The 27,924-nt window shown below is 46.4% G+C and overlaps 1 protein-coding gene across 2 annotated transcripts; it reads left to right on the top strand.

The window, feature by feature from the left end:
* Positions 1–439: 439 nt before the first annotated feature.
* PDPR (pyruvate dehydrogenase phosphatase regulatory subunit) lies at positions 440–27,482 on the top strand. 2 transcript variants are annotated; one of them, XM_027646694.1, is made up of 18 exons: positions 440–718; positions 1,109–1,403; positions 3,633–3,766; positions 4,654–4,735; positions 4,825–4,988; positions 5,966–6,087; positions 6,996–7,113; positions 8,452–8,601; positions 11,593–11,785; positions 13,494–13,618; positions 15,278–15,433; positions 15,528–15,661; positions 16,044–16,192; positions 17,517–17,629; positions 17,990–18,084; positions 18,702–18,791; positions 19,045–19,227; positions 20,139–27,482. In XM_027646694.1, the coding sequence occupies exons 2-18, from the start codon at positions 1,177–1,179 to the stop codon at positions 20,541–20,543; spliced, it is 2,640 nt and encodes an 879-aa protein (XP_027502495.1). In that variant the 5' UTR covers positions 440–718; positions 1,109–1,176; the 3' UTR covers positions 20,544–27,482. The 2 variants fall into 2 exon arrangements, with proteins under 2 accessions (XP_027502495.1, XP_027502494.1); XM_027646693.1 differs by having other exon boundaries at positions 1,106–1,403.
* The last annotated feature ends 442 nt before the right edge of the window (positions 27,483–27,924 follow it).

Below are 27,924 nucleotides of genomic sequence, written 5' to 3'. Positions count from 1 at the left end.
TGTTTTGGTCATTCCTTTTTTGGTTTTGTTTTGTTTGGGGTTGTTTTTTTTTTTTTTTACATGTCCATGCTGTGTAATTTTGAGATGTTACTGAGATTCTGAACATAATAATGTGCATTTTTTGTTTGTTTGTTTGTTTTCTGTACAGACGAAATGGGAGAATTTAATAAAAAGAGTCTGCAGGTTTGTACTTGTGGTGGTTTATTTCTGAGGGGACCGCGGGGGGGCGGGGCCGGGGCGAGGCCACGCCCTGTGTGTGGGCGGGGGGCGGGTGACGCACGCGCAGGGGCGGCTGTCGCGCGGCGGCCGCGGCCGTAAAGCGCGGAAGGTCAGCCCGGCCTCCCCCTGCCCCAGGTGAGGCGGCGCGGCCCCGCCGACCCCCGGCCCCGCCGACCCCCGGCCCGGCCCCGCTCCCCTGCCCCCCCTGCCACCGCCCCGGACCCTCCTCCTTCCCCTCCCGGCCGCCCCGCAGCGCGGGGTCGGGGGCGAGCAGGCCGAGGTGACGGCTCCCCGCCCCGCGGCTTCCTGACACTCCGCCGCCCTCACACCCCGGCCCTCAGGCTCCCGCAGGCTGCGGGCGAGGGAACCCCCAGCCCACCCCGGTGCTGCTGCCGCAGCCGGGCCCTGGGGAACGGCTTGTGGCAAAGCTGTTCCTGGAGAGGCCTCCGCGGTGCCCTGTGCCAGTGACTCTGGTCACAGACTTCGTTTCTCTCCGCAGGTAAAGGCCTGGCAGCGTTAATGATCAGGCTTGTTTCCGCCCTGTTAACCTCAGCCTTTGTGAAGCGTTCCAGAGCATGGTCTGTGCCTGCTGGTTGTGTTGGCTCTGCCTGTGGCGTGAGAGCTTTTCCAGCTTCCCTCTGATTCTCTGCTCGTTGTCAGGTTGCCCTGTGTCAAAACCGAAGTTGTAACGCTCTGTTCCCATTTTACGATCTGAGTTTGAGTCTTACCAGCGAGGCTGCTGTTTCAGGACTGAATAACTGCTCTGTTGTCTGTTTGCTCATCACCTTTCCCATGTTGTTTTGTACCTGACACACCACGTGATGTTTCCCACTGCCAGCCTTGTGTGTAATAAGTGGTAACATGACTCTCATCTTTTCCTTCCTAGAAGGAGTGGTGCTGGGGTAGCATCTGAGCACATCTAGGTGGTGCTTTAAGGAAGCTGCCAGCGCTGCCGGGATGTTTCTCCGAGTGCTGTCCGATATCCAGTGGCGAGCAGCCAACCCGAAATGGAGGAGGATGACCAGCTCCAGGAGAAGCACCTCAACCACAGCAGAACCTCACCCGGTTTCCCTGCCAGCACAGGCACAGGTTGTCATCTGTGGTGGTGGAATCACCGGCACCTCCGTGGCATATCACCTCTCCAAGATGGGTTGGAAGGATATAGTCTTACTTGAGCAGGGCAGGTAAGGATTTCTGGTGACAAAACTGGTGGAACAGGACTTCCACGTGGGTCAGCATCTGTTGGAATGTGTTATTTCCACCTCTTCACCTGCACTGAGGTGAAGAGCTGGAAATAGCCTTTCACCTGGATGAAATCAAGACATACTGAACATTAATAATGACACTTGCTGCTTCTTCCCAAGCACAGGTGAAGGGTATCTCTTGTGTGGTTGTGGTGGGGTAGCCATGCCATTTCCCTCAGCAAGGCAGGGAGAAAGTAAGCTGAGAAAGTTTGTGGATCAAGATAAAGGCATGGAGATTGTACTGCCATGGGAAAAAAAGAACTGCCCTAGGGAGAATTAATTTAAAATAAGGAATTACTTTATTTCATGCCAGTTAAAGTAGATTCAGGTAGTGAGAAACAAAACCCAAACGTTAAAACACTGCCTTTTCTTTCCCATGCTTGTTTTTCACTCCTGCACTCCAGGGTCTTCTGCCTCCCCACAGTGCCCCAAAAAAACACAGGGGGTGATCAGTGGGGTGGGATCAGTGCAGGACTCCAGTGTGGGTCCTCCAGGGGCCGCAGTTTCCATCAGGAGAACTCTGCCCTGGTGTGGGTTTTCCATGGATCACAGTTCCTTTGGGGGATGTCTGTCTGCTCTGGTGTAGTTGCAGGTAATCGTGTCAAACACGGTGCAGCCGGCAAGGATGGACCGTTCCAGGAGAACTGAGAACCCGTGTAACTCCTCCGGCCCCTGTTGACCTCTGGAAGCAGGATGCTGTGTGTGTCTAAAGCGTTACACAGCCAGCAAAGCTCCAGAGATTGCAGGGGGTTCTAAGCAGGCATCACTGAAACATCACCCTGTAAGCTGGTTAAAGGCTGGGATTATCGGGTTTGCTGCAGGGTTTGGTGCCCGACTGTAAAACAGCCGAGGCCGTCACGGTTTGGCTGAACACAAGTGCCCTCTGTGAGTTGGATCTGTCTGTGGCAGAGCACATAGTTCCTGCTGAAACCTGTGCAGCCCTTACCTGTTGTTTAGACTTGTGTTTCTGATTCGTGTTGTTTTCATTAAGCAATTTGGGGGCCTTGGGTAAGAGACGCTGCTGAGAATTTAGGGTTTGAAGAAGTGTTTATTGCAGCACCCTCAGTTGGTGTCTAGACTAGAGCTTTGCTTCTGATGCTGTCTTCAGGAGTATTTAGCCATGGTTCCCAGAGTTTGTGTGGCTGGGGAGCAGGTGGCATCAGGTTCTTCATAGTTGCAAAGAGAAGAAATCGGGTAGTCTCCTCTGAGACCTTGTGAGCAGTGTCATTTTGAGTGAAATGAGGTACTGGGCTTGGTTTGTAAGGGAATGTTGTCTTTGCTACCTTGTAGCAAGGTGTGAGTTATTTGCAATGAGTATGATGCTGTGCAGGCTCAGTCTGTGCATGCTCGAGGAGAAAGAGGAGCATTGCATTGGCAGCAATGTCTTATGGGAGCACAGCATGGGGGGACCCTGCTTTGGCTGTTTGGGTTGTCGGTGAGTAGGGGTGTAGCAAACACACCTGACTCAGCTGATTCTGAGGTTGAATTGCTGAGAGAATACAGTCACACCAGGCCAACAGCAGTCACGTCAAGTGGGAAAATGCACAATGGCTTTAGCAGCAGGAAAGATGACTTGGAAGTGTTGTGGAAGCAGGTTGCGAGGGATATGCTTAAATCTAATGGTCTTGTCTTCCCCTGTCCGTGCTGCAAGGAGTTTCTGTGGGTTTCTGTCTCTACAGCAGCCCTTCACCAAATAGCTCAGTGGTTTAAAGGCAGTTTTAAAAGGGACAAGAGGCGTGTGCCTGTCCATGGCAGCTGCTGCAGAACGTGAGAGGGACTTGCTCTGACTGCGGTCTGTGAAGACACAAGACTCAAATCCAAGTTAATTTTGATTTGAGGAAAGTCCTGCTTTAGAGCAGGAAAATAAGGCAGGTCAACTTAAGCATAAGGTAACTTTTTTAAAAAACATTCTTTCCTTGAAAAATGTCAGCGTTTAAGACTAGTTAAAGAGAAATGGTTCTGGAATGCAATGTGTTTTCAAAAGTGAGCTGCAGAAGATCATTCTAGAGGTTGTATTATCCCTGTATCATCCAGCTTAGTGTTGCTCTGATGTGTCTAGGGCAGAGTTTGCTGTCTGGCTTGTGCTGCCAGCGGAGCTGCTGGAGCAGCCTGGTGAGGGGTGTGTACCTGGCAACCTGATGAGGCCCTTCTCTGCACCTTCTCCTGCAGGTTGGCTGCTGGTACCACTCGCTTCTGTGCAGGCATTGTGAGCACAGCCAGGCCCGTGTCCATAGAGCTGAAGATGGCACACTATTCAAACAAGCTCTACCAGCAGCTGGAACAGGAGACAGGAGTGCCAACAGGTACAGAGTGTCATCACTGAAACACAAGTGGGGGTTTATGTGTTAGGGTTTGGGAGTTCCTGTTCAAAAACAATACACTGGGACTGAAGCAGATGGAAAGGGATGTCACTAATGTAATCAGAGCGGGGAGAAGGGTATCAGATGGACAAACTGGAGGCAGACTACCTGCAAACTGGGACAGTTTGCATGTCTGTAACTTGAGCAAACGCAGGGCAACTTCCTCAAGGACACTGAAAAGTACATTGCAGTGACTGGAGCATTCTGTGCACCAATTCTGTTCTCAAAAAGAGAAGGTGGTTAACAGGAGCACTGAAGCACAGGCAAAGCCAAGTCTCTTACTGTAGCCTCACCCTGGAAATAACAAGAAAAGGTTGTGTTGAAATTCTCCCTCTGCCTCCAAAGTGTTTGGACATGTACTTGATAGGAAGAACTTGAAAGTTGTTTGCTGGGAAGAACTCATGGTATATGTCAGACTCAGTAGAGGTTAATAACTGTGCCTGCAAGAACAGAGATCTAATGCAGGTGTTGGAGTCACAACATCTCTGCTTTTAGTTGTTGAAGTTTTATTCTTCTCAGTAGTTATTAGATCACTTCTTGGCCAGTAACTTCTCTTTCTCACGTGTGAAGTTTATTTTTTCTTTTACAAACGCAACTGTATGAAGTAGAAAGAGAACACAAGTAAAAATTTAATTGCTTTTGAAAAGTTTGCTCTCATGCAGTTTTTATTAATAGCTGATAAGTGTTTAAAGTTATCTGAGGATCTGGGATTTCCAGGCTCCTGAGTAGTGGAAGCGACAGGTCTGCAATTATATTAAAGCAGTGGGTGTGAGGTGAAAAGGAATTAAAGATCCTGTCAAAATCTGACTTGACTTTGGTCATTGCCACAGGGTACACGAAGACAGGCTCCCTGTCACTGGCTCAGACTCAGGACCGGCTGATCTCTCTGAAGCGCATCGCTTCCTCGCTGAAGTACGTATGGGCAGCAGGTACAGCCCGTCTTGGCAGCCCCAGCTCTCCTGCAAGACCAGTGACCCCGTGCTTCTTGTGTTCTGTGGCAGTGTGATGGGCATCCCCTGTGAAATTATCACCCCAAAGCAAGCGGTGCAGCTCCACCCGCTCATCAACATCCACGACCTCGTGGGGGCCATGTATTTGCCAGAAGATGCGCTTGTGACATCGGCCAATGTGAGTCTGGCTCTGGCAACCGCGGCCTCACGAAATGGTAGGAGTTTAATTTTTGTCTGTAGAGTGCCCTCCTGCATGATAGTTACCTTCTTTCCATAAAAGAAAATTATGTTCTGCGTCTCTTTCGATGTCCTGAGCGCTCAAGTCCAAAACTCGGTTATTTCTGTAAAGTTCAGATCCTTTAAATCTATTTCTTCTCAAAAAAACAGGCCAAGGTTTTTTTACATGCTGAATCTTTACAGGTTTGCTGTGACAGACCAAACACCTGTTTGTTTAGTGGTTACATATTTGTCTGAATAAGCACACACTCTTTCCTTCGTAGGACCTAACTCAAAATTACACTTCCAAGGAGTTGATTACCTGCAGATGAAAAGGTGTGACTGAACCTTGTGGCATAGTTCATTGGGCACGTTATGGTTTGGAAATGTAGCAGTAAATGCTGTTTGCCCAGCACTTTGGCAAATTTGGAGTGGTCTAAAAGTGGGAGAAAGGTTAGATATGGCAACAATGATGAAGGTCATTAAGGATGAAAGTCCATCAGATTGGACAAAGCTGCTTAAGAAGATACCTCTCAGTTTCTGTTGGTCCAGCTTATTTTTGCATACTGCTTGTTGATGTATTTTTTTTCCCCCCACAAAATGACTAATTTCCCATAAAAGAACCCATCTTGCCATCTGAAACTACAGACTTTGTTGCATAAAGGAATTGAATGAAAAGAAATCCATAGCTGAGACTTTTTTGTTTCTTCATGTTGCTGACTGTGGGGTGTATTTATCACCCTGATTGTTACATGGGAAAAAATACTGTAACTCTTCACAGTCTCAGCCTTTAAATTATGTACAAATTGTACACATGACGTTTTACAAATAACAGGGTTTCACTTAAGAATTACTGGGTCAAGAGTAGAAATTTTGTCTTGGAGAGAAAATAAGCATTTAAGTCGAGTTTAAGGGCTTGAAGTTAACACATGAGGAGGGAGGCTCGTGGTTACTGATGTTCTGATGTCCTCTCCAGGTGTCCAGATTCACGAAAGGACGAGTGTCAGTCACGTCACAGTCCAGAAGGGTCGTGTGACTGGAGTGGAGACTGACAGGGGACAGATTCAGTGCCAGTACTTCGTCAACTGTGCTGGCCAGGTTCAATTATTTAAACTTTTATTTCTTGGTTCCATTGCTTAAGAATATGTGCACTTCCCTCACTTTTTTTTCATCTTTTTTAATGTGTGTGGTGTGGTTTATGTTGTTTGTTTGGTTTTGTTTGTTCATTTCCCTTCTTTTTTAAGGGCTTGTGCTTTGGTTTGGTTGACTGGAGTAGATCAAAGTCATGTTACTCAGCTGCTCAGCCCAGCAGGGGTGTGAAGGAGGCAGTGCTTGCTGTTTGCTGGGCACCAAAGGCTTGGCATTAACCTGCTGAGCAGCACCTGCAGTTTGTTGGTACAGCTCTGCCCTTGGTCTCTCTCCTGGGAGGTGCACACTTCTGACAGGAAGAGTTTTGCTTTGGCTGTTAGAGAGACAGTTAAGTCTCTCACTACCCTCCTCTCTCTCTCACCCTCCTCGCCACAATTTTGTTTTCTTTTTCTTCCTTGGTGTCATGTCTTCTCCATGGGAAAATACACCTGCCAATTGTAGTTTCTCAACTAGCAGCTGTCCCTCTTGTTAGTAAGGGATCTTAGTAGAGGCACCTAAATAAATGCTGACTGTTCTGCTTCTAGATGCTGAACCTAGTGCTGACTTGGATCAACAGTCAGCTTTTGTATTTTATTTGGCTTTTGTATTGTAAGCTGGTACTTCTTAGTTTTCAGTCAGGGCTCCACTTTTCTAGTTCTTATGTTAGAAACAAAAAACCAGTCTTTATCCAAAACAACTCAAATTCTAAGAAAAGAGGAAAAAAATTGTGTCTGTTTAAGGTCCAGGGGCCTGAACCAAATCTTACTTGGTCTTTTATGAAAGCAAACTCACAGAGGTGACCTGTGCTTATGTGCTGCGTTTTTTACTGGAGGTAGTTTCCTTCTTTTCCATTCTGACCTGCACTTTTTTGGTTTCAGTGGGCCTATGAGTTGGGCCACTCTGGGGAGGTGCCAGTCCATATCCCACTCCATGCCTGCGAGCACTTCTACCTCCTGACACACCCTCTGGCGGAGCCTCTGTCGAGCAGCTTACCCAGTAAGGATTCTCCAGCTCTGCTTCACTTACCCCGGTGAATTATACCTGAATTATACCTGAATTATACCTGAATTATACCTGCCTTGCCAAGGCCATATGTAGTTGGTGACAAAAAGGCCAGCCTCGGGCTATCAGCTCATTTGGGACTGTGAAGTCCATTCTCGCTGAATTGCTCTGAATATCCTCTTTGAGTGGTAGAAAGAATATCTTCCTTTGTTCTTGGGAAAGCTTATGCTGCAGAAGAGGATTTTCAGAGTTCATCAACTTAACAGGAGAGTGGCCTTCTCTCTAGCTTGACTAGTAGTTGTGTCTGAGACTTGGATTGTTTGTGGGCTGGAGAGGGTGCTAGCCTTGGCACTGTGTTTTCCTTGCAGGCTGCTGGCCACAAATGGCCCATCTATTCCTTTCCTCCAACTGAACCTAAGGCTTTACAATGGCATTTACATGTCTATGAGCTGTAGGGGCAACCAAACACTTGAGGTAATTGCTCCTCCCTCATGTTCTGGCTTTTGGATCTCTTAAAAAAAAAAAAGCCTTTGTGTTTGAAAACTGTGGTTGGGAAGTAGAAACCTTTACTAGCAAGATTTTCTGCTTCTAGTGAGTATTGTATATACTCTTCAGGGAATTCAGGTTTCTGGCCAAAGTCCAAGTTCTTCACTTTTAATTGACTAATTAAAAAAAAAATAAATATGTATATAGTCACAGCTTTTCTGTACATGGCAAAAATTGCTGTGGAACATGTCAGGTGGAGTATCATAAATACTTCAAGTTGACACTACCAGTGGAAGAAGCAATCCAGACCTGACTGCTTATCCTCACCCCAGTGCTGCCCACCTTCTTTGTGCTGGTGGCCTTCAGCAAGCTGGATCTGTGAGGCATCCCTGTTAAAATTAACTGGTTTTACATAGGAAGAGGGGAAGGGGGAAGGCAGGACATCTCTTGGTGGAAGGTCTGGTCCTGGGTGCAGTTTCAGTGGAACTAAGCCAGTAGAATAGCTTATCAGTGCCACAAGGGATCTGAATCCCTCTTGTGTCCTCTCTCTCCTGGGATCACTGTCCTGCTGGTGAGGCTCCTTAGGTTCAGCTCAGTTCACTGTGCTGCCCCAAAGTTAACTTGCATGGGAGCTCAATGGTTTAGTGACCTGAACTGGCTCACCAAGGTGTCAGGTGAGAACCAGGATGGTGTGAAAGCTGGGACTGGGGGACTGGCACTGTCCCCTCTCAGGAGGCCACTAGCTTGGCCTGGCGTGTCACCAGCCCCCACTGTTGGTGTTTGTGGGGTGACAGCCTGAGGCAGATTCTCTCAATTCCCTTCCCACCTCTTTTCTCTCCTCTGCAGCTGTTGTCGACCCAGATGGCAGGATCTACATACGCAACTGGCAGGGTGGCATCCTCTCAGGAGGCTTTGAGAAGAACCCCAAGCCTCTCTTCACGGAGGGACGGAACCAGCTGGAGATTCAGAACCTTCAAGAAGACTGGGATCATTTTGGTATGTTAGGGAAGAAAAGTTCCCACAGCAGTGAAACACGTGGCTTCTGCAGAAGGCAGAGTTTGCAACAGTGCAGACTGGGAAAGATGAATATTCTCTCAAATTCATTCATCTCTTCATATGTCAGTAATTCACAGAAAACCCCTTTACCAAGGACTGCAGTACCTGAAAGGAACCTACAGGAGAGCTGGAGAGGAATTTTTGACAAGGGAATAGAGTGCCAGGACAAGGGGGAATGACTTCCAACTGACAGAGTTGGAAAAGTTCATTTGGATAATGGGAAGAAATTCTTCCCTGTGAGGGTGGGGAGGCCCTGGCACAGGTTGCCCTGAGAAGCTGTGGCTGCCCCATCCCTGGAAGTGTCCAAGGCCAGGTTGGACAGGGCTTGGAGTAACCTGGTCTGGTGGAAGGTGCCCCCCTGGCAGGGGGTTTGGAATGAGATGAACTTTAAGACCCCTTCCAGCCCAAACCATTCCAGGGTCTCTGTGATATCTGTGTAGTGTTTAAAAACACCCACTAACCCTCAGCATGTATTAACTTCCTCTGGGGCAGTGAGGTACTGCATGAACTTCCAGTGCTGCTCCTCCATCTGAGGTGATTTTTGACTGTCAGTGCCACATGCTGCTCCTCTGGTGACACAGTAGATCAGCACTGCTGACCTGCCACGTGCCTGTGGTATTTTGTTTCTGCAGCTCTCTCCAACAGTGACTGCCAAGTGCATTTCTACCAGTGACACTTGCTATGTGGACAGCACTTGGTATTATGGCTTCCCACCCTTCATCCCACCACTGACACTGGTGGTTTATTGTATTTGACTGTTCTGTCTTCCTCTTCCCATTTTATTTGATTCTATTTTTATATTCTGTATGTACTTTTGCATGGAGGGCTATTTCTTTAGGAAAAAGCATGGCATGATCTATAAGTCTCTCTTTCCCCCACTTTCCCTTTAATGCCTGGTAGGTTCATGTGTGCCCTCTCATTTTCACATTTGCCTTATTTTCAGGAATCCAGTTTCCCCTTGAAGTCAGAGCTCTTTGCATCCCTTGTGAATGCACATGCCTCTTTTTGTGACTCTAGGCACGGATGGAATTTCACTGATTTCTTTCTGCAGTGTTAGAGTGTTCTTCCAGCTACTCTGCAGGTTAAATTGATTAATATTACTTTGATTTCTGAGAGATACCATACTGATACCATAGAAGTTTAAACTCCAGGGAGTGGAGCCAGGATGGGGTGCTGCTTTTGTGCTGGCATATGCTGAAGGTTTTTAGATCTCTAGATGCCTACAGACTTGCTTGAAGATATTACCTTCAGTAATGAGTTGCTTGAGCTCTGCACCCACCTCCTTTTTGGTTTTCTAGGTACTGCTGAAATTAAAAGGTGCTGCTTGTTGGCACCCCCAAATTGGCCAAGTTTCAGAAGCAGCTGCACTCTGTGCTCCAGCATTACCCTTTTATCCCTTCAAAAGTGCTGAACAGTTGAGCAGAGTCAGAGCTTACTCAGCCAATATTTGATCCTTTTCTAGGACTGCAATTCCTGGGTTTTGAGCTCTTGTAGTACTACTTTGATCTTTGTAGTTGGAACACCTTTTGATTTTAAAATAGCCTGTACAGTTGCTTAAATTGGGCTGGGTATGAGAACAAGTCTAACACTGATCTCTCTTTTTATCAATAAAAGAAGCGCTTGGCTCTCACTCTGGAATTCTAATGCTTGAGAGAAGGAAGAGAAAGAGCAGGTCAGAAAGACTGTTTCTGATTGTAAGTTGTTAAGTAGTGTGAAATCTGATTATTTTACTGGTTGTGCATAAAGCTGAGGAGTGTTCTTGGTGCTGAACCTTGAGGGCTTTTAGCTGGAGTACTGAGCAGAGGTAACTTTTGGGCCAGACAAGGCAGGTAGATATCTTATCCCTTTACTCAAATGTCAAACTGTGAAGAGCTGCTGAAGGACTTTTCCAGTGTGACTGGGCAGTGGAGTGGCAGGGAAATTCCATGAGGACAAATGTGAAGTGACGCAAGTGTGTGGGGATGGTCTGACTTTCACCACGCAACATGATGGGCTTTGAACAGACCTTGGGGCTGTATTAGTTGTATTAGTTCTCTGAAGACATCAGTGCAGTAGAAGTCAAAGCAAAAGGCAAGTTAGGAGTTATTAGGAGAGGAGCAGAAAACACAGGCATTATGCAACACTGAGTCTTTGGTTTGCCAGATCTAGTTATTGTTCTAGGCTCTCTGTCTCCAGAGGGTATCATAGGACTGGAGAATGCCTGGTGGAAGAGCAGCCAGAGGCTGGTCAAAGCTTGGAACAGTTTCCAAGCAAGGAGTGACTGAGTGGGCTGGGGAAAAGGAGATGACAGAAGGGAAATAAACAGAGATCTATGGAATCTGGAATAAGATGGACAGGCCTAGATGGGGATCTCCTGTTCACCGTCTCTTCTAATGCTGGGAGGCATCAAAAAAAGTTTATGTGAATTTTAAAACAAAAGGTGGTAATTCCTCACACAGAAAATACTAAACATGTGGAACTCCTTGTCCACATCTGTAGGATATTTTCCTGAGGCTGGGGGAGACCGGTCTAGTACTTAAAAGAGATCAATTTAGGGGTTACTAAATAGGGAAACATACAAGTTTTTCAGAAAATCCTCTGAGCTGATGTAGGTGGAGGCTGGCAGAGTGCATGGGACAAGTGTCATATAGATTTGCCTGCTCTCACTCCTCACTCAGTATCTGTTTGATGCCTTTGTTGTTTTCCCTAACAAAACTGAACAATGCTCTTACACTGTGGAAAACAATACTGGGTTCTTGGTCTGGATCAGTATGGCTGCTTTTATGGTGTGATCCAGCAGGTAAACAGTTTCTCATGTGACTGTATCAAAACATGGAAGCAGTTTCCACCTGTCCTCTGACAGCGTGCTGCCCGGTTTGAAGGCGAAGCAACTGAAATGTGTTTGAGACTGAAGGCTGTGACTCTTTGTCTCTTTCTGCTCTTGGGTCCCAGGGCCACTTCTGAGCGCCCTCCTGCGCAGGATGCCGGGGTTGGAGGCTCTGCAGATCCTGCAGTTGGTGAACTGCCCCGAGTCCTTCACACCAGACATGAGATGCATCATGGGAGAGTCGCCCACCGCACGGGGCTACTTCGTTCTGGCCGGCATGAACTCAGCTGGGATTTCATATGGTGGGGGAGCAGGCAAGTAAGTGGTCTATCCCTGGTGTGTGTGTAAGTAAGGCTTTAACCGAGAAAAGACACTGCTCAGACGATCCTGCTCTGTAGAGTGTTCGGGTCAGTGTTTGCCACATCGCAGTTGCCGTGTTCTGACTGTGTTCCAAATCTGTGCTGGACCCTTCCTCCTGTCCTGCACACCTCTCCTCTGGCATCACAGCTCGGTGATCAGCTGGGGATCAAGTAAACTTCCTTAGAGCTGTGTCAGAGGACGTTTAGGTTAAATATTAGGAAAAGGTTCTTCACCCAGAGAGTGGTCGGGCACTGGAACGGGCTCCCCAGGGCTCGGTCACAGCACCAGGCCTGACAGATTTCAGAAAGTGTTTGGACAATGGTCTCAGGCACATGCTGTGATTCCTGGGGCTGTCCTGTGCAGGGATAGGAGTTGGACTCAATGGTCCTTGTGGGTCCCTTCCAGCTCAGTGATCCTATGATTCTCTAACTGATCTGATTTTTTTAGGCTACCAGGAAGAGGTAAAAGCTTAGCAAAGCATGTATTCCCTCATCTTCTGTGCTTCATGATCCCCTTTAAATCATTTGATTGAAGTCTTTAGACCATTCAAGTTGACACAGCAGTTAATTCATCTGAAAACAGGGTGAATCTGATGCTGATGAAGCACCATATATATGATGCTGGTGCTGCCAGTAGTTAAAGACTGTCCCCTACAGTAAGCTAAGGGTGCAATAATTTCCCAGTAAAGTCGAGTTCCTGTGTTAATGCAGATAGTTGGTCAGACATGTCACTGTGCAGCAAAGTTGCTTGGAGAATGATCATTGCTCCCTCTGGTTGCCATTGGGTTTTGGTGACCCAGCATCCCTTCTACCAACAACCTTCTTAACAAGCTGTTCTTTTTTCATGGTGGATGTTACTATTTGCATTTGTCTCCATTATTTCTGTCCTTTGTCTAATAATTTAACTCACCAGGGAAACAACTCATGATTTTTTTTGTGTGTCATATAAAATACAGAGAATCTTTGCAGTGAGCTTTTCTTAAGAATCAAAATAATTTTTGAAGTCAAAAGCACTATTTCTGTATTTGTTACTACAACCCCAAAATAAGCAGCTTAGCTTTCTAATGTAACTTTTCCTGATCAGTTCCATGCCCCTTTGTTTTGCTGTTTAGTGACTGTGAACTTAGAGTCTGCTCTGCTGTATTCTGAGCTGCCTGTGTCCTTTAGCTCTGGAGCATGCCTTCCTCCTTCACTGCTGGAAGTGTAGTTAAACAGAACTTGGCTGGCACCTCGTGCTCAAATGAATGCTGTCACTGGTGGTTTGTGGCTGAGGCTACACCAGGCACTGAAAAACAGCAAAGCAGAAGCCTCCCAACTCCAACCAAAACTTACTTGCACGTCCTTTTGTAGCAGAACCCAGGGACCTGACACAGTGTCAACCAGGTTACCTGTGCAGGCTCTGGCTTCCTTTACCCATGTGTCCTTAATTTCCTGCTCCCCTGTATGTTTCATCCTAATGGGCAATTAGTAATTTGGAATTCTGGTGGGTGGGTTTTATGAAGGGAAACCTTCCACATTCTGCTGGTGTGTAGAATACCACGTTACCTTTCTTCTCTCTCCCTACTGCAAGAAGTTCTCGTGTCTGAATTGCTTTGCTTCTGACTTCAAAGCTGAACTGTTTCCCTTAAGATGTTGGCTGATATCCCAGTCTTTATTTCTTCTATCAGGTACCTGGCAGAGTGGATGGTGAATGGGTATCCATCAGACAATGTCTGGCCTCTGGATCTGAAGCGCTTTGGGACCCTCCAGAGCAGCCGCACTTTCCTCCGTCACCGGGTTATGGAAGTCATGCGTAAGTGAGGTCTCTGCCTTCAGTTCTGGCCAGGCTGTCCAGGATTTCCCCCTTTTCCTGCACTGTTTCTCCTCTGTCATCCCTCTGAGAACCATTTTCCTTTTTTCCCTGACCTCCTTTGTGGCAAAACAGCCCCTTCCCAGGAGAAAGGAAAGGATGTGGGTTGCTGGGGTGTTTTTTTGTTCTTATTAACTTTCCTTCTAAAGTGCTGTTGGTACCTTACTCTGTACTATTTCTGTGCTTTGCCTCTGCTATAGGGAATTTTGTGCATATCTGTGTAGGACTCCAGCCTAGTGAAGCAATGCCAAGGTCTTAACTGGGGATATTACGCTGTCTCAGACATCATTATTCTTTGTGCATCGTTGCAGTGTGGAAATACCATCACTTCCAGCTTCTGCCTGGTGTGACCTGGTTATCTTGCATCATTCAGGAAGCCTTCGTGGACATATTCTACTTTCTCCTGTCAAAGTTTGCAATAAATACCTTGCAGAATAGATTACAGATGCCATTTTTGCTGTCTAAAGCCTTACTTCATCATTTCCTCCTGTTGTTTGCTTGTCTGTCCTGAATAATGTGGATGACTTCTTTTGAAGTTTCAAATGGAAGTACAAAGTGCTCCACAAGTTGCATAACAGGAACAATTACTTGAATACCAAGTCTAAACTAAAAACATCTGTTCAGGTGAAAGCAGAGAAGTTGGGTAAACCTCTTAGCCCTGCTGTATCCAGGGAATAAAAACCTTATGCTTTGACCTTCCTCCCAGAAAAAATCACTTTATACTCTGAACATTATTCTAGTGTTACTCTCCACTACAAACCTCAGTGCTGATAGCTGCAGAATCACTCTAGTTTTTACAGGAGGAGTACTGCATTCAATTTCTGCAGTGTTATGTTTCTATTCTAATCCATTCTTCCCTATACCCACTCTTTCAGGAGTACCAATGCCAGATATTGCCAGTAAATTCATTAAATTATTACCTATGAGGCAGAAGTGATGGAAGTGTTCATTAAGAAATATTAGGCTTATCTTCAGTTTTAAGCAGTTTATGATCTAGGTAGAATCTTAATATTTATAAAGTAGTATTCAAGCACCCTTGAGTTATTACCCCCCACTGGTAGCCAGGGAGGATGCTCAGTGATTATTAGAGTAACTTGTTTTCTAAATAAGAATATTTTATACTGGCTAAACAGATATAGGAGCGATTTAGAAAAGCTTCAATAATTAGAAAAGGCTGAATTTCCACTATTTAAGGAAAATTAGATGGTCCCTGTAGCTGTGGACTGCCTACCCCAGCATTAGCTCTGTCAAAATAACTGTCTGATGCAGTGCACTGCCAGGGAAGGATCCTGCATAATCAATGCTAGTCAACATGACTTCATGAAAAATGGAGGTTTTGTTACCTTGCAGTGTTGTCATGGGACTGTAGGTGTCTATAAATATAAGTGTTCTGTGCAAATATTGTTACTCTGATTTTGAGGAGCTATAAACGGCTCAAAACAGATCTGTTGATTTTTTTCCAAAAAGCAGAGAAAAGGAAGTTCGGAACCGTTTCGAGGGAGTTTTATTAATGCTTCAGATATTAGTACTGATAATATCTTCGAAAGAGATTAGATAAAGATAATCACTTTGCCTAACAAGGAGTGTTTGTGACCCTTCCAGCCCTCATGTGTGACCTGAAGGTTCCCCGCTGGGACTTCCAGACGGGCAGGCAGCTGCGCACGTCACCGCTGTACGACCGCCTGGACGCGCAGGGGGCCAGGTGGATGGAGAAGCACGGATTTGAGAGAGTCAAGTATTTTGTCCCGCCTGGAAAAGGTATGAGACCGTATCTTCCTCTACCCGGTGCTTCCCCGGGTGGTCTTAGTTCGTCCAGTACGTGAATTTTAACTTGGATTCTTCTCTGTGTTAGATCTGCTGGATCTGGATCACAGCAAAACCTTTTACAAGCCAGACTGGTTTGATATCGTGGGTGCCGAAGTCAAGTGCTGTAAGGAGGCGGTTTGTGTGATTGACATGTCGTCTTTTACCAAGTTTGAAATAAGTGTAAGTACCTAGGGAAGTACCACCTTCTAAAGGTGGCCTTTAGTTTATTAGTGCCTGCTTTTGCAAAATTCCCTGTGTCCTGCTGAGGATAGATAGAGGAAGTCACACTGTGTGGCCAAATTCAGATGGTACCACAGTATTTAGCATAGGCTGGTTTTTGTCTGTTGAGGACCCACTTTACAGAAATACCAGCTTAGTCTATAGACAGAATTTGACCTCGGGCACTGTGCCATCGTGTCCTGTTAGCTCGAGACATCAGTGTCACTATCATTACAAATTGAAATAATTTGAGCCAGAACATTGATGCAATCTTAAGCTGCCCCGGTGGATTTGTATCGCTCAGACAGCCTGTCTGACTTTCTCTCCCTTTTGATTCATGTAGTCCACAGGAGATGAGGCCCTGGAGAATCTGCAGTATCTCTTCTCAAATGACCTGGATGTGCCAGTTGGGCATGTTGTGCACACAGGCATGCTTAATGAGAAAGGAGGGTATGAGAATGACTGCAGCATAGCCCGGCTCAGCAAACGCAGGTGGGTGTGCAGGCAGCGTCTTTAGCCATCACCCTTTGGGTGTTTGAAGGACTTCTTGATGAAGATCATAACCTTTGGTCACCACTGTAGGCTAAAAAGCCTCAGTTCTCCACTTACATACCTAATTCAGTAACCCACATGAAAGGGAGCTTCTGAGTTTACAGACATTGGAGGAAATAAGCCTTTTTCTGGGATTACAGATGAACATAGATTTCCTCAAAATGTTAGATCGTCAGATGTTTGATTTCTCAATTGAAATACAAACTGCTTTCAGCAGTCATTGGAGTTTATTAATTTAGGTAACCATTTAAAGTGCAAGCCAAATGGTCCCTCATTGGCTCCTGACCAGCTTCCTTATTGGAATTGCACACTCAAATACTCCTTTTTGGTTACTTCAATTTGCATTGCAGTATGGGTACTCTGATTCTCAGCTCTGCAATCTCTCATCATTCTTCTTGTGTTCTCAGATGAAAATGGACACAATTGCAGGATGTCATCTTTACACTCACCAGTTTGCTCTCTCTTTGGCATTTAATAAAAAAAAAATTCTCATTTTTAAGAACTTCTTCATATCCCTGTCCCAGCTGACTGTTGGCATTATTTCTCTGGATGGTTTTCTATGTGTGTTTTCATTGTATTGATGTAAAAGCATTCTTTGCTGCTCTTTCAATTTGAAACAGCTTTTCTCTCTCTCTTCTACTTCTGTCTGCATTCTTGGGTTGTTTAAAAGTATTGTCCTTCTCTGCATGGAACCAGTAGCTTCCCTCCTTGCCTAGTCATTTCTACAGATGTTTTCTCTGTCAATGATGTACTTTAACTCACATTTTGTATCAGACACACACACACAAGTAGCTCATTTTCCTGTATCAAGAGGGGTTCTGTTTTTGGAAACTGTTAATAATAACGTCCATTGTGTGTGAAAAGACTTTTGCTGAAGCAAGAAATTGCTGTGTGAACCAGGCACTCCTGACTGTCAGAGTAGACAGAATCACTGGTGGTGAAGAGCTGCAAGTTCTTTTTGCAGAATGGTTGTGACTTTTGATACTCTGTCAACTTTCTGTAGAATTCCCTGTGTTCCACATCAAGTCACTTCTTGTCACCAGACCACTGCTAATGCTTGAGGTCTGGGATTTCTTGTCATGACAGATGTGATGGCATTGATGCAGAGAGTTTAGCCGTGGTTTTCACAAACCAGCTTGTTTTAGTCTCCTGTTGGTATGGAAGCTGCTGAATAGCTTCAGTAGTTGATAAGTGAAGAATAAACCTGATTCACCTTGTGGCTGTCCATCCATTGTGTTTCTTGGTTTCAATTTGTCTGTTCCAGCTTCTTCATGATCTCCCCCACTGACCAGCAAGTCCATTGCTGGGCCTGGCTGAAGAACCGTTTGCCAGATGACAGCAACCTGACCCTGGAGGATGTGACCTGGAAGTACACAGGTAAGAAATCACTGAAAGCAGACCCCTTTAGACAGCAGACCCCTTTAGACAGCCCAAAATCACAAATGGTGTCTTGTGCCGCGTGCCATTTAATTGTTTAAAGTGCCTGGAGTGGTGACTTGGTATCCTTTCCAAACACTTGATGAAAACAGCAATTCAGAGACTTCCTTCTGGCAAACCACGAGCTGGAAGACAGCTTTGCTTTACTGTGGACTGTCAGGAGGTAGTTTGACTCTCTGCTCTGTTCTTAAATGTAAATGTACTCATTAGTTCAATAAACACTAAGACTTCAGAAATTTGGGCATGCATGTTAGACACTGGGCAAGACTCCTCCTAATGCTGTTTTCTTCCCCCCTTTAGCTCTCAATCTGATTGGCCCCCGTGCTGTGGATGTCTTGTCAGAGCTGTCCTATGCCCCCATGACTGCAGAACACTTTCCCTCTCTCTTTTGCAAGGTGAGTGACTGTGCTTCCATCCTCCTCACCCTGCTAGGCTTTTCAAAGCATGCGTGGAAGAAGGGGAAGAATTGTATTTTGGATAATTGGAGGGGAACTCAGATTTACATACAGGTTTGCTGCAGTTACTGAGCTAGGTTGGTAAAGAACTCACTAAGCTCACTTTGGGTTCTGCTTGCTAAATATATAGTTGAGTATGCATTTGTTTTCAGTATTCCTCTCACTGTAGACTTGATGCCATTTAGTATCTCAACATATTTCATATAATCAATTATGAAGCTTTCAGAGGGGCAGCTGGGATCAGTGACTCAGGCATCACTGTCTCCTGTCATGTTAAAAGGCTGAGCTATTCAGCTGCTATTCAACTTCTGTATCTAAAATACAATCTGTGTCCTGATCTAGTTCCAAGGCTTATTGCCAAGTGTCATGAAGTGATTAACAAGTCTGCATAAGGTGACATCATTATTTGAATTTTGAAATTGAAATTCGTTGGGAGCATGTGCAGGTGGTGAAGGGGAGAGAGGGCTGGGCAGTGTGGATGTGTTACACATTGTGCTCCTTCTGGATCTCTGTGCTGTGTTCCAGTTGGGATGATTTCTCCCCCTCTGGTTCTGCAGGAGATGAGCGTGGGCTATGCTAATGGCATCCGTGTGATGAGTATCACTCACACAGGAGAACCTGGATTCGTGCTTTATATCCCCATAGAGGTAAGAGTACACTGCAGCCTGAGCTGATTAAGGCAGTTGCTTGCATAATCAGAAACGTTTTCCAAGTTGACTCAGGGTGATGAGATGTCTGGTTTGCACCATGGGAAAGCTGCCTGCGGGCACCAGGGGGAGTGTCCCTGCTTTATGTTGCCTTCCAGTCGAGCTCTTGTGCTCCGGTGGCAGGGGACAGTGATGTCCCTGGTGGTGTCAGCTCTCTCCTGGTGTCAGTCTGTGTTTCACCCTTCCCTTGCAGTACGCCCTCCATGTGTACAACGAGGTGATGAACATGGGACAGAAGTACGGGATCCGGAACGCCGGGTATTACGCGCTCCGCAGCCTGCGCATTGAGAAGTTCTTTGCCTTCTGGGGCCAGGATCTGGATGCTTTTACCACTCCTATGGAGTGTGGACGTGAGTTCCAGGTCAAGCTGGAAAAGGTACAGCACCTCCTGCACTGGGGTGGGTGGGAGAGCAGGACTAGATTGAAAAGTCTCCCAGCCCAGCAGATAGTCGTTTTTTGGATGGAGCTGTGTGCAGTGCGTAGCTATAACATATATTCTTGTACTTCAAAAAGGTGCTAGAAATACCAAAAGTACTGTCTTCATCCCTCCTGGGCAGCGTTCCCAGTTGGCCTGTGTATGTCTGGTGCTGCTCATGTGTGCTGTGCTCAGTGTTGCAGAGAGTGCTCTGTACCTTACAGATGCTCAGGGTTCTTGTTTCTCCGAGCTGTTTTCCCAATTTGATGAAGCAAAAGCCAGCCCATGCACCAAGTGGCATACAAGGCTAGGCACCAAGAACAGGTGTTTTCTATTTTTACTAAAACAGAGGAGTTCTCTGTTTTTACTAAGATGTAGAACAGCATAGAGTCATATCTTGCTTTTATGGTGGCAGGTGCTGTTGCTGTCATTGGCTTGTTGTCTTCTTTCTTCCATCTTTGAACCAAAACAAATGCTTGTATCAATTCAAGAAAGGAATGTAGTGACTGGGAATACAAATGTCATTTTAGTTACAGTTTCCCTCTAGTTTATAAAGCACAGTAAACTTCCAGAGCCAGAAAAATGGCAAAAACTAGAATGGTGACATGGTTTTCACTGCAGTGAAAATTAGAATGATGTTTTCAAAGACCCAATTCACAGACATTACTGCGTCCTTTAACATCTGGAACAACAAACATGACAGAAAAGCTTCTGCCTGAGCTGAGCTTTTTGTGTGTGTGGAAGCAGCCCATTTTGCTAGGGCACAGGTTTCAGGTGTGAATTGCCCTTGTGTCATTGAGCTGCTCTGCTGGAACCCAGCAGCTGCCACAGCTCGTGTCCCTCAGTCAGCTGACGCCTCCTTTTCCCCCCAGGGCATGGAGTTTGTCGGCCAGGAGGCGCTGCTGGAGCAGAAGCAGAACGGGGTGTACAAGCGCTTCACCATGTTCATCCTGGAGGACCATGACACGGATATGGACCTCTGGCCCTGGTGGGGGGAGCCCATTTTCCGCAACGGCCGCTACGTGGGCAAGACCACCAGCAGTGCCTACAGCTACACCCTGGAGCGCCACGTCTGCCTCGGCTTCGTGCACAACTTCGACGAGAAGACGGGAGAAGAGCTGGTGGTGACGACTGACTTCATCAACCAGGGAGAGTACGAGATCGACATCGCCGGGCAGCGCTTCCAGGCCAAAGCCAAGCTCTACCCCTTCAGCTCCCTCTTCACGCAACGGCGCCGCAAGGACGAGGTGGAACTGAGTGGCTACCAGACAGAGTAGTGCTCCCCAGCCTGCTCCTTGTCCCAGGCTGGAGCTTCTCCATCTTCCAACCCTTTCTCCTCACCTCATCATATATTTCTTTTCCTTTCTTGTCTTGCAACTTTTAAACTTTTTCGAGCGTGTTACATTTTGTATATTTTAAAACCTTAATTTTCAACCTTTCCCACTCCTGTCTGTCTTCCTCCTTCAACCCTCGCCAGGCTCCCCCCATGTCCCAGTGGATGAAGCACAGTGCTGGACGTGCAGGGGTGCCTGTGTAGGAGTGAACTGCACCAAAGGCCTTGGCCTTGTGGTGATGGAAAGGGTTTGGGGTGAACCCCTGAGGACTACACCCTTCCTCTCTGCTCTCCAGCACAAGGCAGGGGACAGCCAGTCGTGCTGCCTGTGGTGCAGATGGACGCTGTGACCTCCCCCTGCTCTCCACAGGGCACATCAGAGGGGTGGGGGTGTCGACGCACACAGCAATAGAACGCTCAGCTACCTCACTGGCACGAGACAGAGCCTTGGGTGAGCAGCAACCAGGAGACAGGTGGGGGTGTCGTCCCGCCTGCCACTGCCCCCCTTTGTGCACCATTTTGGTTTTTCCCTAACCAGGGAGTCAAGTAAGTTTAACATCAGAGCGTTGAGGTGACAGTAGCACTGGTAAGTTTGCTGTTGTTGGGATTGGATTTTTTTTTTGCCTGGGGGTCGCTGAAACTAAATGGCCTTCTATAATTATAGCTGAAGATCAACACGTGCATTTCACTTCTATAAAGGAACGTTTTTTGGTTTTTTTTTTTTAATTAGCAAAAATACTGATTTTTAACAAGGACATACATTAGTGTTTAATGTTAACAGCAGTGTTGAAATGCTGCTTCTGTTTAAGCTGCACAATATACAGTCCCTTTGGGGATTGTCTTTCACTTTGTTTATGTGACTTGGTCAAACTCTTCTGGCAAGGTTCATGTAAAACCTGTGTTGGTTTGGGGAACTTGAGCAGCAGGAGGGGACAACATCTTGTAGTTTTAGCTGCCCATGGTTATTTTGGAGTTAAAGACCCAGCATTTGTCTCACCTGTGGTGCAAGAAACTGGGTTTTCTTCTGCTGCTTAGAACACATCTCAGCAGCTTCTGCTGGACTGGAGAAGTCTTGTGGTTTTCTTCTCAAATCTGTTACACTTCTTTCTTCTCTCTCAGTAGTACCTCATCTGAAGGGGTTGAATAGGGGAGTGAAGGGAGCATGGCAGTGGCATTGTGAATTGCTTTCCTTCAGCACTGCTCTTTGCATCTGACTTCTCCTGCAGGTGCTCCAGACAGTGCAGATGGGATTCACCCCTTCTTCATGTGTCAAAATGTGCCAGTTCAAACACTGCTGGTAAATGGTGTAGAAGTGGGGGGTTGCTGAGTTGCATTGTGCACATGTACATCTTTTTCTTCTTCGCATTTTGAGCACAATCAAAAACAAAGACTCTTTTTATTTACTTGAAAAAGATCTGTTAAACATTTTCCTTGCCTCTGTCATGGTCTTTCTGCTCCAGCATCTCTTCTGGAGTTCAAACACAACATTGCACTGGCATCTACCCTGTCAGCCATGATGAACACTTATCTTTATGATCTAGAATCTTTTTTGGGCACTTTATTTTCCAGTTAAATGACGAGCATCAATGGTGTAAATATGAGCTCAAAACCTTCCCTGGTTCTTAAGTTTTAAGTTGCTTTCTGCTGCTTTAGTTGCTCCAGGTTGTGCCTTCAGTTGAGTCTGTGGCTGCCAGTTTGGGGAAGGGTGTAAGGGAATTAGGGATCTGAGCATGTGGTGTAGTAGGCTGAACATAGATGTCACTTCCTCGAGCGTGTGTTCCTTTGTCAATGATGAGTTTCATTGTAGTGTGACCTCCTCCAGGATTTCAAACTGAGTTTTGAATTGACATGCAGAATTTCCCAGTCTCTGAAATGGAGTGGCCACCCTGGGACAGCTCAGTGAGATCTCACAGCCCAGAGAACTCTGCACAGCTGCTGTAGGCGGAGATTCCTCCTGCCTGCCACTTCTTCCAAATTCCCCTATTATTGTTCTCTGAATTGAAATTTTGCCTGGTGTGTTAAAATTAATTGCTTTAAATGAAAGGTTCATAAAGCATCTAATAGCAGTTTAAACTCTGTAATTACTTCTTGCATATCTTTTCAGCCTGGAGAGATACCGTGATCCCACAGTTCCTGTGCTGGACGGACGTACCAAGGAGGACCTTGGTCTGTCTGCACTGGTTTTAGGGGGTGTTGCTTTGCCTTCCTTATCCAGGGAAACAGGTGCTCAGCCAAAGAGTGAGTTTTGTACGTCAGACTTAGGGTGTGTCTTAGAGCAGCCCTTCTGGTTAGGGTTTATTGACTGTTTGTTGTTGCTGGTGAGGCAAGATTCTTCTTCAGGAGAAGGTAAAATATAGGGCCAGGGTGTGCTGAGGTGCATCATGCAACTCCTGAAGAGAGATTTTAGCTGGGACCGTTCAGTTTGTTCTCTGCAGGGTTAGAACTAGTTAAGACCAAACCAAGGGAAGTTAGCAGTGTGCTGTCCTCTACCAACCACTCATTCCTGAAGGATCAGCCTGAAGTTGCAGCCAGATTATATTCCTCCTTGTGATTATTTTTCCTTTTCCCTAATTTATAGGTGCCTGTTCTTTCCTCAGGCAACTTTTCATTCACTGGTGTCTCTTCTCCGGCAGTTCTGACAATAAAATTGTGGTTTATGAGCTACTTTTGTCATTATGTCTGCTAAAGTTTATTTTATACCTGGAAGGTTTATTTTATGTCTACATCTATTGACTTTTCCATACCAAAAATAGAGAGCGAAAATAGTTTTCTACCCTGCTGGTAGATATAGCAACACTTTTTGTAATGCTGTGTTTGCCGTTTGAGACTTGGGTGGTTTGGTAATTGTCAGTCTTGCAGCTCATTAACGCCTACTCTGGCCTTCTCTGCTGTGAATTCTGGTTCTTGTTTTGTATCAGAACCTGAGAGCTCTTCGGCTGCTGTTCAGGCTCAGTCGATGTAACTTCTGGTGTAGCTATTTTTAACCTTACAGTGGTAAAGAATAGTTTGTCTTCACCAACTTGAACACCCGTCAAGGAGACAATTGGATCACGTTTTAAAATAGATGCTGAGACTGAGGAAGGTCCTGCTAGTGTAGTGTTTTCTTCTAAAGGTATTAAGCAGTGACGTGTAAGACTAATCCCTTATCTGATGATTAAAGTAGAGTGCCTAAAAAAAGAACAACAAAATCTGTTGAGCACCTTTAGTACACCTTCAAATCAGAAAATTAAATAATCTGGTCTTGGAAGTGGCTGTGGCACAGTCTTAGCATCTAAGATGGTAAATAACATGGACTGTAAAATTCTACATCCTGATTCTCATCCTTAAAACTGCCTTAAAATGCCTTCTGCTGAGAAAGGCTGCTGTTCTCATTCTGTATGGTGAGACTGTGCACCTTGGACTGGGAAACACTAAACCAGCATCCCTCTCTGCTGCAGTGGAAGGGGAAATGGCCTCATTCTGTGCTGAAGCAGCAGCAGGTCTGCCCTCTGCACCTCGTGTGTGTCACTCACAGGGTTGTTAGCAGTTCTCTGAGTTTTGCTGTCCAGAATGGCAACAGCCCTGTAGATTCTGTTCATAGTGGCATCTTGGGAGGGAAGCTAATGAGTGAATCCATCTAAATGTGTATGCATGGGAAGGGCTGGCTTGCCCAAGTGTTGTTTGTAGTTTGGGGAACTTGGGGAAGAGGTACCACTTCCTTCCATTGAATGATTTTTCTGGAGGTATTACATTGTCTTAACCTTGTTGTGTCTTTATGTTCTCATGTTTTGTTGGTCTTTGAGTACTACAAGGCTTGAGTGAAACTGGTACTATAGAAGAGAGATTTAATTGTTCATATTTAATGATGTGAGGATAAAACGAATGCAGCCTATTTTGGAATGTTTTCTGTTTCAGGAGAATGTGTTACAGTCATTTTCACATCCGTTTTTGCCAGACTTTGTTTCTTCTTGTTTTTCCTGTGCTGCCTCCTGGATCTAGATTTGACAGGCTTTGTTGGACAGTTTCTTACTTTGTGGCAGGGAGGGGAGGCTGTGTGAAACAGCCACTGCATCTCCAAGTCCTGGTGTAAGCTTGGATTCCTCCTTTCTACTGTTGCATTTGAGCTGCCACCAATCATTTGCTGTTCCTGCAGCACCTCCAAACCCCAGCCTGTGCTGCTGCAGGATTTCTCATGCACAGGGTTCTTCTCTTCCTTCTGCCTGATGCTTTGTCATCAGAGCTGGGTTGGCTCTAGATCTGCCTCTCTACATCAGCTTAAGCCCTTCAGCTTTTAGATGGTGCTGATACCAATATCTGAACATCCAGGCAGGTTTGTGGTCACTGTATATCCCATCATTTAACCTTCCCTTTCCTTGTGCCAGGGTTTTCCCACTGTCCTTACCACTTCTCTAGTCACATTAGTCCCTTTTGCCCATCAGAGAGCAAGGCATGGCAAAATAAAAACAGGAGAGGGGGTGGCAGAGTGGCTGAGCTGAGGTGGAAGGAGAGGCATGATAGAGGTTTGAGCTGGTGCCCATTACTTAATTCCTTAAGCCCAGCCTTAGGGAGATGATCAGCCTGGATTCCCAGCTCAGGGAGCATCTTCCTCTGCAGCTTTGGTGCTGGACAGATGAGAGCCGTGGCTCTGGGCCAAGGTGGGACAGCATTAGCACTTGCTTCCAAGCACGTTTCCCTCTCTCACTGGGATGGAAACGGTGCCACACGGGTGAGGTGGGAACTGTGAGCACTTGATTGCCCCAAACACTTTGGTCTCTCTCTAGCACATTCTTGCAGCTGTAAAGGTACAGCACTGGCACTGCTGACCTTGTGTTTCCAGGGTATTTGAATGAACCAGAGTGGTTAAATTTTGGGAAGAAGTCTGTAAAACCAAGGTGGTTTCTGTGTTGGGAGAGGGGGCAGCTGCTTGGAAGGGCAGAAGTTGTTTTTATTTAAAACACAACACTTGGCTGCTGACAGTGTCGAGCAAAATATTCACAACCTTTAGGTTTGTCTTCCCAAATGAGTTTATTGTAATACTTGGTCAGATTAATTTCTGCTCATTTCAAGATGGAGGTTTTTTGTTTGTCTTAAACTACCTTTTCCTTAGCTGATTGTATTTTTATTTAAAAAAACAAAGCATTCAGTCAGGGAACAAGACTTGGGGAAGGAGGGGGTTATAGGGTCATCAGATGACTTCAAGCTGTCACTAAAAAGTATTGGAAAATTTTCTTTGCACTTTAAACTTTTCTTAAGCATTATGGCTGTAGCACCATGCATTTAGTGCTTTTGGCCCTCTGCATGAGTAGTCTTTGCATTTGATAGGAAAAAACCCCTTTAAGTATTTATAAATGCCTTAAAGCTCTGAGTGTGGTGTTTGGGCACTGACTGTACCTGCCATGGTACAATTTGATTTCCTTCCTGGAAAGCTGTGTGCTGAGCACCCAGAGCTGCTATAGAGCAAGCACTGGGGGATGGGAGATGCTGCTGTTGCAGTGTGAGGCTGGAATTTGTGTTGAGCTGGGAGCCCCTGTGCCTGTTCAGCTGCTGGGCTGACACCTTCCTGTTTGTTTTTCCCTCTGGAGACGGATTTATTCACTTTTTCTTCATGGTGTAATGGGTTTTCTTATTTCTTAAAGAAGCCTGGGCTGGTGCAGAGTACTCTGTGAGTGTCCCATTGCATTAAAGGAAACGAAATTCTCTGCTTGAACGCTTCCCTGCTGTACCATCTGACATTTGCAGGCAGGAGTCGGCAGAAGCGGGAGCAGAGGGGATCTGCCGCTGCCCACAGTGTTTGCTGAGATGGCTCTGAGACTTCTCATCTCCCATTTGTCTCAAAGCTGAGCTGCATGCCCAGTGTCAGGCTGGCTTCTGTGCTGGCAGCACAGCCAGAGCTGGCACACTGTGCTGATGTGCTGTGTGAGATCCCACCTGCTCGGATCGGGAATCCCCACGAGCAGGAGCGGGAATCATCAGGAAGGTGTTCAGAGCTATATTTACTGATTTGGCCATGCTGGTAACAGTTGATCTTCCCACACGGACTCTTGACACCTGCTACAAGCAGAGCAGATACTTGGGAGTCATCAGCCATCCCAGCTAGGACCTGATCCATTCTGTGTGTGTGAGAAGAATCCTGTGCTGTCTGCCTTTTCACTTGCCGCCGCTGAGATTTTTTTCCACACTCAGATTCCATGCTCTTCCCGTAGTGGAGCAGATTTCACTTCTTCCAGTGAAACCAGAGGCAGGGTAATGTCCCTGAAGTCTCTCGTGGGTTCTCTGTCTCTTGGTCAGGCTTGCAGCAGGACGCTCATCCAAACCCCTTCATGCTTTTGTCTCCCAAGAACAGATTTTAAAGGGCTGGGAGGATTTCTGATGAGTGCTGCTACCGAAATTTTAAGAACAACTGAAGTTTGAACCTGTGAAAACACTTTTCTAGTGCCTTACGCCTGTGAACGTTGTGCAATGGATGTAGCTGAGGTGGGACAGAGCAAGGAGCAGCTTTCAGCAGCACGGTTGCCCATCCACTACGGCCTCTCCCCTCGCAGGGGCCTGGCAAGCAGATGCCAGCAGGTCGGCTCTGGCAGCTTGGGGAGGCTCTTTCTTTGCAATGTGGGGTCAGAGAAACCTTGTGCCAGGTGCTCTGCCTTTGTGGGGAGCAGTGGTCTCACCTCTGCAGGGTTTGGATTCGAGGGGGTTTAGGAGAGACGAGGCTGCTCTGATTGCCAGGCCCCGTGCAGGAGGACGTGGACAGTTGTTCCCAAGCGCACAAGTCAGGGTGAGTTTGCTGCTCCCCACTGAGGCCATGTTGTCATATATGCTGTATTTATATCATGCTTGATTTCATTTCATATTTTGGTTGGCTTAAATGTTGCTAGGTTTGTATATTAATAAAGAGGCATTTTAACTACTCCTGAATTTGAGCATTTGTTATGCAAGAGCCTCGTGTGTCTTTCAGAATCCAGCCCCCCTGGTTGTCTGCATGGAGTCCTGCAGGGACACCAGGCCTGTCACAGGGTCCAGCCTTAGGAGTCCCTTCCCCTGCCTCTGCCTGTACTGTGTTCAGAACTGTGTCCTTCAACAGTTTGTCCATGTCCTTCCCTCTGCTCTTCTGGGGCTCAAGGACATGGGCTGTGTTGGTCCAGAGCCTCTGTTTTTGGGTCCAGGGGTGTTGGGACATGAGTGTGGGGTCTGGGTGAGCAGTGCCATCACCAGCCACGGGGGTCTGGCTGGAGGGGTTGTGCCAGGGCTCTGCTGCTGGGCACCCAGGCCAGTGTGGGGCCAGGCTCTGCTCCTGCCCCAGTGGAGGGGGTTACCCACAGATGGTGCCTGATGTCTGGCCCAGGAGTGGA

Source organism: Corapipo altera, unplaced genomic scaffold (genome assembly GCF_003945725.1).
Source record: "Corapipo altera isolate COAL_440 unplaced genomic scaffold, ASM394572v1 62, whole genome shotgun sequence".
In the NCBI taxonomy this organism is placed as follows: domain Eukaryota; kingdom Metazoa; phylum Chordata; class Aves; order Passeriformes; family Pipridae; genus Corapipo; species Corapipo altera.
The sequence above is the reverse complement of the archived record's forward strand: the minus strand, read 5'-3'. Positions and strand labels throughout refer to the sequence as shown.

Coding starts and splice junctions, on each gene's coding strand:
- PDPR (XM_027646694.1), top strand. CDS start 1,177: ATGTTTCTCCGAGTGCTGTCCGATATCCAGTGGCGAGCAGCCAACCCG. Junction 1,404..3,632: donor GTCTTACTTGAGCAGGGCAG/GTAAGGATTTCT, acceptor CTTCTCCTGCAG/GTTGGCTGCTGGTACCACTC. Junction 18,085..18,701: donor TTCCCTCTCTCTTTTGCAAG/GTGAGTGACTGT, acceptor CTGGTTCTGCAG/GAGATGAGCGTGGGCTATGC.